At 42.3% G+C, this 17,218-nt stretch overlaps 1 protein-coding gene and 1 long non-coding RNA gene across 4 annotated transcripts in view; one reads left to right on the forward strand and one right to left on the reverse strand.

The window, feature by feature from the left end:
* The window catches only part of LOC139574467 (uncharacterized), a 436,827-nt gene that overhangs the window by 187,325 nt on the left and 232,284 nt on the right, over positions 1–17,218 (forward strand). The window lies entirely within an intron of this gene.
* The window catches only part of fstl5 (follistatin-like 5), a 227,331-nt gene that overhangs the window by 4,956 nt on the left and 205,157 nt on the right, over positions 1–17,218 (reverse strand). For all 3 annotated transcript variants that reach the window (XM_071399063.1, XM_071399064.1, XM_071399065.1), the window contains 3 exons: positions 11,154–11,303; positions 8,357–8,464; positions 7,335–7,459 (listed from right to left, as the gene is read on the reverse strand). In XM_071399063.1, the coding sequence (XP_071255164.1) occupies positions 7,335–7,459; positions 8,357–8,464; positions 11,154–11,303 (383 nt within the window). The remainder of the gene's footprint in view (positions 1–7,334; positions 7,460–8,356; positions 8,465–11,153; positions 11,304–17,218) is intronic.

Genomic DNA, 17,218 nt, shown 5'->3' on the forward strand with positions numbered 1-17,218 from the left:
CAAAAAACATGGCTACTTATCTTGTTGCTATTTCCATTAGGCTTACTGTACAACTAATATCAAATTGACCAAAAGTAAGGCAGTGCAAGATGTATACCTGCTATGGAAGAATATCACATTAAATTGTTTGCTTACTAGCAGAATGGAGTGAAGTTTAGTCAGTTATTTTAATGAATGTGAGCTCCTAAAGAATCCCGGAGGCGACTCCTGCTGGCCTTGTAGGCAGAGTTACTCTGTCCAGTGTCTGTGTTCTTTTGCCCATCTTAATCTTTTCTTTTTATTGGCCAGTCTGAGACATGGCTTTTTCTTTGCAACTCTGCCTAGAAGGCCAGCATCCCGGAGTCGCCCGGAGTCGCCACAAAACACGTTGAAACTGGTGTTTTGTGGGTACAATTTAATGAAGCTGCCAGTTGAGGACTTGTGAGGCGTCTGTTTTTCAAACTAGACACTCTAATGTACTTGTCCTCTTGCTCAGTTGTGCACTGGGGCTTACCACTCCTCTTTCTATTCTGGTTAGCGCCAGTTTGCGCTCTTCTGTGAAGGGAGTAGTACCCAGCGTTGTATGAGATCTTCAGTTTCTTGGCAATTTCTTGCATGGAAAAGCTTTCATTTCTCAGAACAAGAATAGACTGACGAGTTTCAGAAGAAAGTTATTTGTTTCTGGTCATTTTGAGCCTGTAATCAAACCCACAAATGCTGATGCTCCAGATACTCAACTAGTCTAAAGAAGGCCAGTTTTATTGCTTCTTTAATTAGCACACAGATTTCAGCTGTGCTAACATAATTGCAAAAGGGTTTTCTCATGATCAATTAGCCTTTTAAAATGATAAACTTGGATTGGCCTTTCTAGGGAGTTTTTCCTAGCCACCGTGCTTCTACACCTGCATTGCTTGCTGTTTGGGGTTTTAGGCTGGGTTTCTGTACAGCACTTTGAGATATCAGCTGATGTAAGAAGGGCTATATAAATACATTTGATTTGATTTGATTTGATTAGCTAACACAACGTGCCATTGGAACACAGGAGTGATGGTTGCTGATAATGGGTCTCTGTAAGGCTATGTAGATATTCCCCCAAAAATCGTACGTTTCCAGCTGCAATAGTCATTTACAACATTACCAATGTCTACAATGTATTTCTGATCAATTTGAGGTTATTTTAATGGACAAAAATTGGCTTTTCTTTCAAAAACAAGGACATTTCTAAGTGACCCCAAACTTTTGAATAGTAGTGTATATACTAGGCAGTGTCAGAGTAAGGCCCCAAAAAAAATCAAAAACTCCAGTCACCCAAGTCATAGACTGTTCTCTCTGCTAACGCACGGCAAGCAGTACCGGAGCGCCAAGTCTAGGTCCAAAAGGCTCCTTAACAGCTTCTACACCCAAGCCATAAGACTGCTGAACAATTCATCAAAAGGGCCACACAGACTATTTCAATTAACACCCCCCCCCCCCCCCCCTTTGTTTTTACACTGCTGCTACTCGCTGTTTATTATCTATGCATAGTCACTTTACCCCTACCTACATGTACAAATTACCTCCGATACCCCCTGTATAGAGCCTTGTTATTGTTATTTTATTGTGTTACATTACATTTTTTTAGTTTAGTTTATTTAGTAAATATTTTCTTAACTCTATTTCTTGAACTGCATTGTTGGTTAAGGGCTTTGTAAGTAAGCATTTCACATTAAGGTCTACACCTGTTGTATTTGGCGCATGTGACTTTTAAAAAATTTGATGAGCATGTCAAAAATTATTATGCACTGCTTATGAATTGATTATGTAAGGGTTATGAATGTGCTATGTATGGGTTATGAATATGTCATGCATGGGTATGAATGTGTTATGTATGGGTTAATAATGTCCTTATTTCTAACCATCCTCCAATATGAAAATGTATGTATATTAAAGAATGTATATTTAATAATGTATGTTAAATCATGTATATTTAATCATGCATATGAACACTGCAATGTCTACCGACAGACTCTTACTGGCCATTGTCCATTCACAGACCTAAACGTAAAAACATGACATATAATACAGCCAACACAACTTTCAAACCTGTCGGCTCACCACCAAGCGAAGTAGACACAACAGCACAAAAGATTAGAACGGAATTGAAGTCCAAGACCTCAATAATAGAGTTGGCAAAAACATTGACTAGAGACTCCATGTGCCCTAAGATCACAATCAAGGGGCTATTGTAAGCAGCGTTATCAGACGTTTCCAAGGGATAGGGTATTTAAATAGGCCTTATGCACAACACCATATCCTTGGCATCAATTCACAACTCCCCAATGCCCCCAGATGGTTTTGCCTGGCAAATCTAAAAGCCTTCAAAGCCTTAGTATATTGTGATGTTTAGTGCCCTGGACTCCTGTTTTCTGCTATGAGGTACACTGACTGCGTATTGGTTTGGGGGAGTTGTTGGGCACACCCACAATGGATCGATCTTGGCTGAGGCTAATGGAGTTATTTAGCATGAAAAGCTATCAGTAGGTGTGCTTGATTGAGTTTAATCTGTCCAAAGTGGGCAGGGTTTGTGCATTCCATTGGACCTAAAGGGTGAGAGTACGCCTACCTATCACACCTTGGGAAGTTCAATCTTGTTCAATTTAGTGCACGTAGGCCAATGTGTATATGTGTTATGTGTGTGGGTTTGGTGTGTTTGAGTGAGTGTTTGTATACAATGACCTCCAAAAGTATTGGGACAGTGACACGGTATTGGCTTGAAATTATACAATGACTATGAGGTTAAAGTGCAGACTGTCAGCTTTCATTTGAGGGTATTTTTATCAATAGCTGGTGAACCGTTTAAAAATTACAGCACTTTTTGCACAGTCCCCTAAAATTTGCCCCAAAATTATTGGGGCAAATTCACTTACAGTACCAGTCAAAAGTTTGGACACACCTACTATGAGGGTTTTTCTTTATTTTTACTATTTTCTACATTGTAGAATAATAGTGAAGACATCAAAACTATGAAATAACACAAATGGAATCATGTAGTAACCAAAAAATAAATATATTTGAGATTCTTCAAAGTATCCACCCTTTGCCTTGATGAGAGCATTGCACACTCTTAGCATTCTCTCAACCAATTTCATGAGGTAGTCACCTGGAATGCACTTCAATTAACAGGTGTGCCTTGTTAAATGTTCATTTGTGGAATTTCTTTCCTTCTTAATGCGTTGTAGCCAATCAGTTGTGTTGTGACAAGGTAGGGGTGGTATACAGAAGATAGCCCTATTTGGTCAAATACCAAGTCCATATTATGGCAAGAACAGCTCAAATAAGCAAATAGAAATGAAAGTCCATCATTACTTTCAGACATGAAGGTCAGTCAATCCGGAAAATGTCAAGAACTTTCAATGTTTCTTCAAGTGCAGTCGCAAAAACCATCAATCTCTATGATGAAACTGGCTCTCATGAGGACCGCCACAGGAAAGGAAGACCCAGAGTTACGTCTGCTGCAGAGGACAAGTTCATTAGAGTTACCAGCCTCAGAAATTGCAGCTCAAATAAATGCTTCACAGAGTTCAAGTAACAGACACATCTCAACATCAACTGTTCAGAGGATTCTGTGTGAATCAGGCCTTCATGGTCGAATTGCTGCAAAGAAACCATGACTAAAGGACACCAATAAGAAGAATATACTAGCTTGGGCCAAGAAACACGAGCAATGGACATTAGACCGGTGGGAATCTGTTCTTTGGTCTGATGAGTCCAAATTTGACTATACTGTATAAGTGTCTGAAAGTAGTCAAAAGTTTAGGATTTGGTCCCATATTCCTAGCACGCAATGACTACATCAAGCGTGTGACTCTACAAACTTGTTGGATGCATTTTCTGTTTGTTTTGGTTGTGTTTCAGATTATTTTGTGCCCAATAGAAATTAATGATAAATAATATATTGTGTCATTTTTTTGTAACTTTTTTTGTAAATAAGAATATAATATGTTTCTAAACATTTCTACATTAATGTGCATGCTACCATGATTATGGATAGTCCTGAATGAATCGTGGATAATGATGAGTGAGAAAGTTACAGATGCACAAATATCATACCCCCAAGACATTCTAACCTCTCACAATTACAATAACATCGGAGGATAGCATTCACTAACCTGTGCTAGTTGTGAATTCCAAACTGTAACTAGCTAGATCACTTGGCGTGTGCTGCACAACAGTGAGAGACTCACAAGGCTCCGGTCTCTCGTCGTTGTGTGCTTGTAAACAAACGTGACTGAGGACTACCACTAAGCTTCATAATGGAAATTGTGGTGACAGGTGACATGAAGAACCCAATCTGCTTTATCTCCTAACGTATTGCACAAGTTGACTGCAGGTATTTACTTAAAAAGTAGCTACAAATTTTCACATTTATTTAAAAAACGTATAATAAATAGTTCAACAGTAATGACGGTATTGAAAAACCATCCCATGGATATTTCCAAATACCCCGGTATACACCCCAAGCCTAGTTAATTCTGCATTTCACGTTAAAGGAGAGATCAAGGGAGTTCACTAAGTGAAACTTTTGCTTGTGGAGACACCAGAGCTTTCACAAAAAACAAATAAAAGCTTTTTAATCTAGCAAGTACTCCTGATAGTCATTATTTTTTATTAGCATGGCGTCATGAATGAGCAAGAACTAGTTAATACTGGGGCGTAAAAGGCACATCATAGTTAGGCCCATAGGGATGTATCCAAACCGAAATATGTAATGGGCAATTACACCGTAACAGAGTGATGCTGAGACTCAGATTTATCACTTTAAAATGTATGCCATAGAAAAACAAATGACTACAAAGTTAAACGAATCAACTCTATGCATAAGGATACACATTTATTTGAGTAACAGTGCAAATGCAAATTTGGCTAACAGATTGATGACACCAACAGCACAAACCATCATTCTGTTACCAAACTTTGCATCTGCACTGTTCTTCAAGTATGGTTTACTTTGCAATCATTGGTTTTTGTTTGACATACATTTGAAAGTGAAAAATCTGAGTCTCAGCATTACTCTGTTACCGTGGAATTTCCCTTATGCACACATATTAGGCCACGTACTGTAATGTCTGGACTGTAATAATCCACCTCTGAGATACATCAAAAATATACAGCTGGGATCAAAATTAGGTTTAATAAAACATGTATTTTTGTTTCTTTTCAGAAACTTCTACATCTAAGAGACCAAGATGTTTGGCTTTCTGAACATTAAAACTCGTTTTTCAACCACTCCACAAATTTCTTGTTAACAAACTATAGTTTTAGCAAGTCGGTTAGGACATCTAATTTGTGCATGACACAAGTAATTTTTCAAACAATTGTTACAGACAGATTATTTCACTTATAATTAATTGTATCACAATTCCAGTCGGTCAGAAGTTTACATACACTAAGTTGACTGTGCCTTTAAACAGCTTGGAAAATTCCATAAAATTATGTCATGGCTTTAGAAGCTTCTGATAGGCTAATTGACATAATTTGAGTCAATTGGAGGTGTACCTGTGGATGTATTTCAAGGCCTACCTTCAAACTCAGTGCCTCTTTGCTTGACATTATGGGAAAATCTAAAGAAATCAGCCAAGACCTCAGAAAAACAATTGTAGACCTCCACAAGTCTGGTTCATCCTTGGGAGAAATTTCCAAGCACCTGAAGGTACCACATTCATCGGTACAAACAATAGTACGCAAGTATAAACACCATGGGACCACGCAGCCATCATACCGCTCAGGAAGGAGACGCGTTCTGTTTCCTAGAGATGAACATACTTTGGTGCGAAAAGTGCAAATCAATCCCAGAACAACAGCAAAGGTCCTTGTGAAGATGCTGGAGGAAACAGGTACAAAAGTATCTATATCCACAGTAAAACGAGTCCTAAATCGATATAACCTGAAAGGCCACTCAGCAAGGAAGAAGCCACTGCTCCAAAACCGCCATAAAAAAGCCAGACTACGGTTTGCAACTGCACATGGGGACAAAGATTGTACTTTTTGGAGAAATGTCCTCTGGTCTGATGAAACAAAAATTGAACTGTTTGGCCATAATGACCATAGTTATCTTTGGAGGAAAAAGGGGGATGCTTGCAAGCCGAAGAACACCATCCCAACCGTGAAGCCCGGGGGTGGCAGCATCATGTTGTGGGGGTGCTTTGCTGCAGGAGGGACTGGTGCACTTCACAAAATAGATGGAATCATGAGGTAGGACAATTATTTGGATATATTTAAGCAACATCTCAAGACATCAGTCAGGAAGTTAAAGCTTGGTCGCAAATGGGTCTTCCAAATGGACAATGACCCCAAGCATACTTCCAAAGTTGTGGCAAAATGGCTTAAGGACAACAATGTCAAGGTATTGGAGTGGCCATCACAAAGCCCTGACCTCAATCCTATAGAACATTTTTGGGCAGAACTGAAAAAGCGTGTTTGAGCAAGGAGGCCTACAAACCTGACTCAGTTACACCAGCTCTGTCAGGAGGAATGGGCCAAAATTCACCCAACTTATTGTGGGAAGCTTGTGGAAGGTTACCCGAAACGTTTGGCCCAAGTTAAACAATGTTAAGGCAATGCTACCAAATACTAATTGAGTGTATGTAAACTTCTGACCCACTGGGAATCTGATGAAAGAAATCAAATCTGAAATAAATCATTTTCTCTACTATTATTCTGACATTTCACATGCTTAAAATAAAGTGGTGATCCTAACTGACCCAAGACAGGGAATTTTTACGACGATTAAGTGTCAGGAATTGTGAAAAACTGAGTTTAAATGTATTTGGGTAAGGTGTATGTTAACTTACGACTTCAACTGTAAATTCTGATTACTTTTCCGTGTTTTTTAGCAACCCTTTCAGGCAGATCTTGGTGGACCTAATTACAACTAGGGCTAGCGAACGCAACTCGCCCGGAGACTGTTAACAGCCTCAAATCCCGGAGACCTCCTGCTTGGCACTTGGCTTCCTCTACCTCTCCAACTTGGTAATGTGCCAGCCTTCTGTATCAAGTTAAGCTTCGGTGTATCAGCAGCTTGTGACTGAGTCTCGGTGAGTGTCCGTCAAAAGCGCATGGTCCAAATCAATCTGCTCTGCATATGTCGACTCTTTGTTGCTGACAAGTGCTGGATCAGTGAACGCGCCCCACCTGCTTTTCTGAAGGCGGGGGGGGCGCTGATCCGAGGCGAGGGGGGAGGGGGTGATGCTCGGGAGTTAAACGACTGTCTTTAGATTCACTCTCAAACACCGACACTCTCGCACACACACACACACACCCACACACACATGCACGCACACTGACTCTCTCACACACACACACCGACACTGACATACCTGATGTGATTAATGATGAGGCTAGCGGCAGGAATGAAGAAATCATCCACCCTATCAAAGCGTCTGCCGACTGGCTGGGTGTGGACGGTATGGTGGGACACACTCCCGCTGGCCTGATTGATCACCTAGCACCACACCAGGAGAGAGGGAGGGGAGGGGAAAGGAGGAAAAGAGGGGGGAGATATTTAACATGAGCCACATTAATTATTCACTGTGTTTGCCTCCTGTATCGCCTCTGACACAAACTCACACTGGTAGGAGAGGCTGTGTGTGTGTGTGTGTGTGTGTGTGTGTGTGTGTGTGTGTGTGTGTGTGTGTGTGTGTGTGTGTGTGTGTGTGTGTGTGTGTGTGTGTGTGTGTGTGTGTGTGTGTGTGTGTGTGTGTGTGTGTGTGTGTGTGTGTGTGTGTGTGTGTGTGTGTGCACAGGCAGGCTAGTCTTAATTATGCCTCAATGCACTAGAGAGACTGGCAACTCCTAACAACCCAGCAGCAGTGCTGGCTAATAACTTGTATTGAGCTGCAAAAAGAAAATGCCACCTGGAACTGTGCCATCTGGGAAAGGGTTGTTGACAAAACTTGGATTGACAGTTGAGAATGTGTCCCAATGGAAGAATAGTAATTATTAGAAGGCACATCAATTGTAAGGCACATCACAATGATTTGACACCCTCTCATAACATGTATATATGTATTGTCAATTAACAGTGAGTTACACACACACACACACACACACACACACACACACACACACACACACACACACACACACACACACACACACACACACACACACACACACACACACACACACACACACACACACACACACACACACACACACACACACACACACACACACACACACACACACACACAGCCTCTCCTACCAGTGTGAGTTTGTGTATAGCACAACAGTGAGTTACACTGTTAATTGTAATTGTATACTTTAGTATCAAGAAAGTATCAAAACCAACACAACACTCCTCTATGTATTGTATTTTGGTGTGATATCAAACAGTTACCTGCAGAGTGGGGAAGTTCCTCTCCATGTCTCCCCAGCTGAGGACCCACACCTGGTCGTGGGATTTGTCATAGTGCAGCTTCACTGGGTAAGGGTCGGTGCTCACCGTCTGAAAGCACACACAAGAATAAACCTCATATAGCACAGCTCTTAATCAGTCTCATCACGCTTTAGATTTCCTGGCGTGCCAGGTGGACTTTTGGGAATTTTGCATTGGTTTCATCAAGCCAGGCGAGCTCAATCAAGCACAGCTTGGTACAAGCACAACTATTTGAAGCCATGACTGCACTTAAGAGCAACTCAGGACAATTCAACACCGTTTTTGAACAGATATACATTTGACGGTCAGCACAGCCCAAATCCAATGCACAGCACTTGCTAATGCATTGGATTTGACAGGAAGAATCAAGTTTTCCTTTTTAACAAGACAGAAGGGAGGCTCGCCTTTTTTATGTATGAGGTGTTTGGAGGTGGAGCAGCATTTCAAATGGAGCGGTAACAGTGGCAATTGCTCTACAACAACAAAGAAATTGCTTTCAATCCGTATAAATTCCTTGACACCTGGCTATGATGTGTTCCAGTCGGCTCCGACGGATGAGACATGTCTGTGACAGCCGAGTGGCTCCCATGCATTACGTCCACTCGGGTGCAGATTGACAGTAGCCAACACACGATGAGAACAGAGAGAAAAACAACACAACGCTAGTTTGGTGCAAAAAGCTATAATTGTCGTTCTTTCTAGGAAATTAGAGCAGACACCAAAACAATCTCAATGGTATTTTTGTCCTTCCCGTAATGTCAAGTTTTCTCTACTATGAAATCGTAATGGAGCATTTTAACTGGCTGCTTCATGGTAAAGTGTATGGTATTATAGTGAGAGTAAACAAGTCGTGACGGGATATAGTCATACGAGGAGATATGAGAGAGATGTGTTGAGGGTGTAGTCATCAGAGGGAACAGGTGTGCACACAATGTTGTTGTTCTCTTCCCCTCCTGCCTCTGGAGGAGTGTTACTGCATCCAGAGTCACTTGTACCTACTCTGTGTCTGTGAGAGTGGCTATGCTATGAGTTATACAGAATAAATCAAGTATGCAGATTTTTTTATTGAAATACGTACTTTATAACTTTATAAAGTTTATGAATAATGCATACAATACAGTGGTACCAACTATGTAAGACACTTCTCACCACACTATTTAAAGATACACCTATCCAGTCAATTTAAAGCTACACATAGTAGGTTAATTTAAAGCTACACCTAGCCAGTCAATTTAAAGTACAACTACATTTTCAAAGTGAAAAGAGAAAGTGAGTAACAAATGGAGACAACGCCATTTTTCTTTCCTCTGTAGAGCTGAGCGACGATCAGGTGGCTAATTAGCATTAGCTCATCTAAAGTAATGAAGCCAAAGCTCCAAGTGACCCAATAATGAGCCTGAGACGGTCGCAACAACCTGACTACCGGTGGGCCCTGGGGAGTCTTCTGCAGCAGAAATTGGGCACTTTCTGGTCCCCTTCCAGAGTCCTTTTACTCTGAGACACACACACCTTTTTAACCCGGAACGTACACAACCTGCTTAAGGCACCCTCCTACTGTAAGAACATTGGATCCTTTTCGTTCATCATAATCATTCCCATGCAATGATAGGCTGACATTTTTTTTGGGGGGGGGTGTCATGGTCAGCAATGATGTAGAGGTAAAACAATAGGTGGGTAAACGTTGATTGACGTTTACAGTGAATAAAGTAACACTCCCTATATTTTCAATGCATTTTTCCACAATAGGTGTGTAAACACTTATGCTAGATAAAAAAAGTTGTGTAAACATCCTTTATGTGCATTTACCTTCCACTACACCACTGATGGTCAGGTTATATACACTAGTTGTAAAAGGATGTAAAAACATTTGAGCCTTTATTTAACTAGGCAAGTCAGTTAAGAACAAATTCTTATTTACAATGACAGCCTACTGGGGAATAGTGGGTTAACTGCCTTGTTCAGGGGCAGAACGACAGTTTTTACCTTGTCAGTTCAGGGATTCGATCCAGCAACCTATCGGTTACTGGCCCAATGCTCTAGCCACTAGGCTACCTGCCACCCCATGTAACATAATCAATTGTACCTATCTGAGCACTGGCACCAGCTTTCACTGGTTTAAGATTTTTTTTTAAAGGCACACATATTTTGGTAAGGTTACGGAAAGGGCATTCAAACAATGAAACCCAAATCTTTATCACAAAAAAATAACTGAGTTCCTAAATGTAGGACAGTGCATTTGTATCAAAATGAATTCTGACTCAACTGACGCTTTGTGAAAAAGGCTGTGTCCTTCCATTGACCAGAATAGCTAGCTTTTGGGCTACATTTTTGTCAGTTATTGTGGAAAGTGTAACCCTCGCTGAAACATCAACTTCGTAATTTTTTCAATGATGTTTGGAAACAATATTAAAAACAACAGAAAAACACATTTGCATTGAAAGTGTGGAACAAATATTCAAGGTCCTTTTGACTCAAGGCTTCCTCTATAAATGCTTTGAATGCCATGGAAATGGGCACATTGGAGTGAGGAGAATGGGCACAGATATGAAAAAGGCACAATAACACATTTTTATAACAATACAACATTACAGCCATTGCTTTGTAGCCAATTGTTGTTCCGTCTGACATCTGAGGGACTTCCTAATATGGATGCCATATTTTTGGTTTGCTATTGTGTTTACTACATAACACTCCACAGCAGACCCTGTCCAAAGATGAAGGTAATGTTGATTATTACATTTTTGGGGCCCAAAATTACCTGGACAGCCTTCTGAGCTGTGATGTCGACCACAAGCACCCTGGCTAAGGTTGGCTGTGTCACATAAATAAATTTGTCCTTCACGTTGACCGCCGATGACCACACACACTTCTGCTCGGCCTCCCCCGCTGACTTGGGGCAAACCTCAGCCTGAAAATAAAACAAACACACACCCACACACAGTTAATACTGTACATATATCGTGCAACATTGATAAAGATGACAAGTTATCTTTATCTTCTTTCATCCCCCTGAAGCCAGGACAACAGAGTGCTGGATAAGAGCGTCTGCTAAGTTACTAAAATGTTAATTATTTTATCAGCCATCCCCAAGTCCAAGCCTCTCTTATCACAACAGCAATGCACACACATTCACACAGTTTGCTGTGTTCTGGTATGTTATGCAAGAACCAACATCTCCCATCTCCTTACCGCCTGTGTGCAAGCCACCACAGTCCCTATATCCACCCCCCTCAACCTGGCTAAATTTGGCATGCTGTGCACGCGTGGACTGAGCTGTGCAGGCTCTGTCCTTCTATCCTCTGCTCTGTCCCTGTGTCCTCTCCCTGTCCTCTCCCGTGGCCTGTGAGCCCAGCTCAGCCCCAGCGTCTGTTCTCTGTTCTGGGATGTGGGAGGATTTGTTTGAGGCATCATGGCCCGGTTTGGGCCACGCAGTCGCATCCTACTGTCACAGAGGGGGATTTCTCTGACAGGTGTCACACATCGCCACGGGCCCAATCCCCTCAGTAAACCCAAGATTTGACGTCCAGCAGAGAGTGTGAATGGCGGAGTGGGTGTGTGTGTGGCCGTTGGTTTGTGTGTGGGTACTACTGGGCAGAGAGGATGACTTTCAGAGCGAGGTGAAGATGGTGTCCTGTTGATTTGCCAATATACCATTCCAATACTACACACATCAAATCAAATTTTATTTGTCACATACACATGGTTAGCAGATTTTAATGCCAGTGTAGTCTGCACAACTACCAAATACACACAAATCTAAAGGGGTGAATGAGAATATGTACATGTAAGTATATGGATGAGCGATGGCCCGAGCGACATAGGCAAGGTGCAATAGATGGTATAAAATACAGTATATACATGTGATATGAGTAATGTTAGATGTGTAAACATTATTAAAGTGGCCTTACTTAGAGTGCATTGTATAAAGTGACTAGTGATCCATTTATTAGAGTGGCCAGTGATTGGGTCTCAATGTAGGCAGCAGCCTCTCTGAGTTAGTGATTGCTGTTTAGCAGTCTGATGGCCTTGAGATAGAAGCTGTCTCTCGGTCCCAGCTTTGATGCACCTGTACTGACCTCGCCTTCTGGATGGTAGCGGTGTGAACAGGCAGTGGCTCGGGTGTTTGATGTCCTTGATGATCTTTTTGGCCTTCCTGTGACATCGGGTGCTGTAGGTGTCATGGAGGGCAAGTAGTTTGCCCCCGGTGCTGCGTTGTGCAGACCACACCACCCTCTGGAGAGCCTTGCGGTTGAGGGCGGTGCAGTCGCCGTACCAGGCTATGATACAGCCCGACAGGATGCTCTCAATTGTGTATCTGTAAAAGTTTGTCAGGGTTTTGGGGCGACAAGCCAAATTTCTTCAGCCTTCTGAGGTTGAAGAGGCGCTGTTGCGTCTTCTTCACCACACTGCCTGTGTGGATGGACCATTTCAGTTTGTCTGTGATGTGTATGCCGAGGAACTTAAAACTTTCCACCTTCTCCACTGTTGTCCCTTCAATGTGGATAAGGGGGTGCTCCCGCTGCTGTTTCCTGAAGCCCACGATCATCTCCTTTGTTTTGTTGACATTGAGTGAGAGGTCATTTTCCTGCACTCACCTCCTCCCTGTAGGCTGTCTCGTTGTTGTTGGTAATCAAGCCCACTACTGTTGTGTCATCTGCTAGCTTGATGATTGAGTTGGAGGCGTGCAAGGCCACGCAGTCGTTGGTGAACAGGGAGTACAGAAGGGGGCTGAGCACGCACCCTTGTGGGGCCCCAATTTTGAGGGTCAGCGAAGTGGAGATGTTGTTTCCTACTTTCACCACCTGTGGGCGGCCAGTCAGAAAGTCCAGGACCCAATAACAGAGGGCGGGGTTGAGACCCAGGGCCTCCAGCTTGATGATGAGCTTGGAGGGTACTATGGTGTTGAATGCTGAGCTGTAGTCAATGAACAGCATTCTTACATAGGTATTCCTTTTGTCCAGATGGGATAGGGCAGTGTGTAGTGTGATGACGATTGCATCGTCTGTGGACCTGTTGGGGCGGTATGCAAACTGAAACGGGTCTAGGGTAGCCGTTAAGGTGGAGGGGATATGATCCTTGACTACAGTGCCTTGCAAAAGTATTCATCCACCTTATCGTTTTTCCTATTTTATTGCATTACCACCTGTAATTTAAATGGATTTCTATTTGGATTTCATGTAATGGACATACACAAAATTGTCCACATTGGTGAAGTGAAATGAAAAAAATAACTTGTTTCAAAAAATTACAATAAAAAAAAAAACGAAAAGTTGTTTGTGCATGTTTTCTTCCCCTTTGCTATGAAGCCCCTAAATAAGATCTGGTGCAACCAATTACCTTCAGAAGTCACATAATTAGTTAACTTAAGTCCACCTGTGTGCAATCTAAGTTTCACATGATCTGTCACATGATCTCAGTATATATACACCTGTTCTGAAAGGCCCCAGTGTCTGCAACACCAAGGGGCACCACCAAGCAAGTGGCACCATGAAGACCAAGGAGCTCTCCAAACAGGTCAGGGACAGAGTTGTGGAGAAGTACAGATCAGGGTTGGGTTCTAAAAAAATATCTGAAACTTTGAACATCCCACAGAGCACCATTAAATCCATTATTAAAAAATGGAAAGAATATGGCACTACAACAAACCTGCCAAGGGAGGGCCGCCCACCAAAACACAAGGACCAGGCAAGGAGGGCATTAATCAGAGAGGCAACAAAGAGACCAAAGATAACCCCGAAGGAGCTGCAAAGTAACTGTGCATAGGATCACTTTAAGCCGTACACTCCACAGAGCTGGGCTTTACGGAAGAGTGTCCAGAGAAATTGCTTAAAGAAAAAAATAAGTAAACACGTTTGGTGTTTGCCAAAAAACATGTGGGAGACTACCCAAACATACAGAAGAAGGTACTCTGGTCAGCTTTTTGGCCATCAAGGAAAACCCTATGTCTGGCGAAAACCCAACACCTCTCATCACCCCGAGAACAACATCCCCTCAGTGAAGCATGATGGTGGCAGATTGGGGATTTTTTCATCGGCAGGGACTGGGAAACTGGTCAGAATTGAAGGAATGATGGATGGCTCTAAATACAGGGAAATTCTTGAGGGAAACATGTTTCAGTCTTCCAGAGATTTGAAACTGGGACGGAGGTTCACCTTCCTGCAGGACAATGACCCTAAGTATACTGCTAAAGCGACACTCGAGTGGATTAAGGGGAAACATTTACATGTCTTGGAATGGCCTAGTTAAAGCCCAGACCTCAATCCAATTGAGAATCTGTGATATGACCTAAAGACTGCTGTACACCAGCGGAACCCATCCAACTTGAAGGAACTGGAGCAGTTTTGCCTTGAAGAATGGCCAAAAATCCCAGTGGCTAGATGTGCCAAGTTTATAGAGACATACCCCAAGAGACTTGCAGCTGTAATTACTGCAAAAGGTGGCTCTACAAAGTATTGACTTTGGGAGGGTGAATAGTTATGCACGCTCAAGTTTTCAGTTTTGTTGTATTTTTTGTTGTTTGTTTCACAATAAAAAATATTTTGCATCTTCAAAGTTACACAAAGCATGTTGTGTAAATCAAATCTATTTTAATTCCAGGTTGTAAGGCAACAAAATAGGAAAAATGCCAAGGGGGTGAATACTTTCGCAAGGCACTGTAGTCTCTCAAAGCACTTCATGATGACAGAAGTGAGTGCTACGGGGTGATAGTCATTAAGTTCAGTTATCTTTGCCTTCTTGGGTACAGGAACAATGGTAGAAATCTTGAAGCATGTGGGGACAACAGATTGGGATAGGGAGTGATTGAATATGTACGTAAACACACCAGCCAGCTGGTCTGTGCTTGCTTTGAGGATGCAGCTAGGGATGCCGTCTGGGCCAGCATCCTTACGAGGGTTAACACGTTTAAATGTTTTACTCACGTCAGCCACGGAGAGCTCAGATCTACATACAGTAGGTCTTAGCTCAAGTGCTTATGTTCACGTGGGTGCTCATGTTTATGTAATCAGATGGCAAATCAAACTTTATTTGTCACATGCGCCGAATACAACAAGTGTAGACCTTACCATGAAATGCTTACTTACAAGCCCTTAACCCTTTCACACGTACCATCACACGGGTGTGATCGTTCTGCAGTGGTCCCTGAAGCGTACGATCACACCCGTGTGATTAGAACACTCATTTAGAACGCTCGTTTAGAACGGCCAGTTTCGAATGACGCAACAATCAGCGTTTGAGCTGGCCACACTTTTTTCAGAAACTATTTACACAAACACAGTCCTTACAAAGTTGTCCAGAATGTGAGCAGTTTATTTTGGGATGCAATGTTCAGATATTCACAGAAGTATATATAGCATAACACAATCATCCTAACCGGAAAAATGTAGGCTACATTTGTCCAAGCGCTAACTGAGGAAAGATTGACCCAACACAAGCAGTAATATTTTCTAACTCTCGGCTGACAAACTACAATATGAATTAGCTAATAGCAATTATTATGTATAATTAATCACATCACGGGTGAGCTCACCATTGATCGAAATAATTAGGTAAAACACTTTATAGAAATCGAAAGTAATCCGACGATTAGTTTCAGCGCGCAGCCATGCATTTGTTCCTCACAGAAACCGAAGATAATAAGAGAAGACAAGATGAGTTTGGTCTGTTTATAGTATGCATGTTGAAGGGGTGTGTCAATCACTGTCGTTCACATCCCACCCTTCATTTCCGGAAGTCCTCAAAAAATGATTTTGTTGTAACATCTTTGGTCAAACAGACGATTACGTGAAACCCAGAATGCATTGTATGTCAACAAACATGGCTACACAGCTGGAATTAGCTTAGCTCATCATAATCAGTACAACCTTCAAAAAAGTATTTTACACACATAATATGTGCCCATTACAATCTGTGCAAGAATCGGAATGCATGATTTGTCACCTAGAATTGAAAACATGTGAATAAAACAGTAAATACAAATAATTGCCACACAAAACATTTTCTGATAGTGATTTATTGAGACAAGTGGCGCGTGCCGGCAGTCAACCACGTACCCTCTCACTCTAAACCATTCAGTGTTGTTGTTTATGTATGTAGATAGTGAGCTAAGCTGTAGCATTAGCAATAACTTTCAAAAGGAGACAACTCACAAATGTGGAGATTTTGAGTCTGAAAGTCAGGAATTAGATTCTGACAGTGAGGAGCTGCCCCCCAACCTTGTAGCCATTGAGAACCCTGAATCTGAGGACCCCTTGTCCACTGACAAAGTCCCAGTTTCATTAGAAGATGCTGGTGGTGATGGTGGCAGACTGACAGTGGATGAAGTACAGGAGTTCTGTGGTAGCTGGAAGGCTGCCAGCCATTTCACCCCTCCTGGCCCTGCTGATTGTGTTGATGAGTCCCAGTCTGGAGTGCAACGCCCCTTGCCATTTCCATCTGAGGCAGAGTGCTTCAAGTTGTTTCTGACAGAGGAGCTGGTGGGAGACATAGTAGAGACCAATCGCTATGCCTTGGAGCTACAGGATGAGAGAGCCAGTGTAACGGATGTGAAATGGCTAGCTAGTTAGCGGGTACGCGCTAATAGCGTTTCAATCAGTTACGTCACTTGCTCTGAAACCTTGAAGTAGTGGTTCCCCTTGCACAGCAAGGGCCGCGGCTTTTGTGGAGCGATGGGTAACGATGCTTCGTGGTGTTGATGTGTGCAGAGGGTCCCTGGTTCGCGCCCGGGTATGGGCGAGGGGACGGACGTAAAGTTATACTGTTACACCAGGAGTGGGGGGACAACCACAATTAGTGAAATGTATACATTCCTGGTGACAGTAAAGA

This window comes from Salvelinus alpinus, chromosome 4 (genome assembly GCF_045679555.1).
Source record: "Salvelinus alpinus chromosome 4, SLU_Salpinus.1, whole genome shotgun sequence".
Classification (NCBI taxonomy): Eukaryota; Metazoa; Chordata; class Actinopteri; order Salmoniformes; family Salmonidae; genus Salvelinus; species Salvelinus alpinus.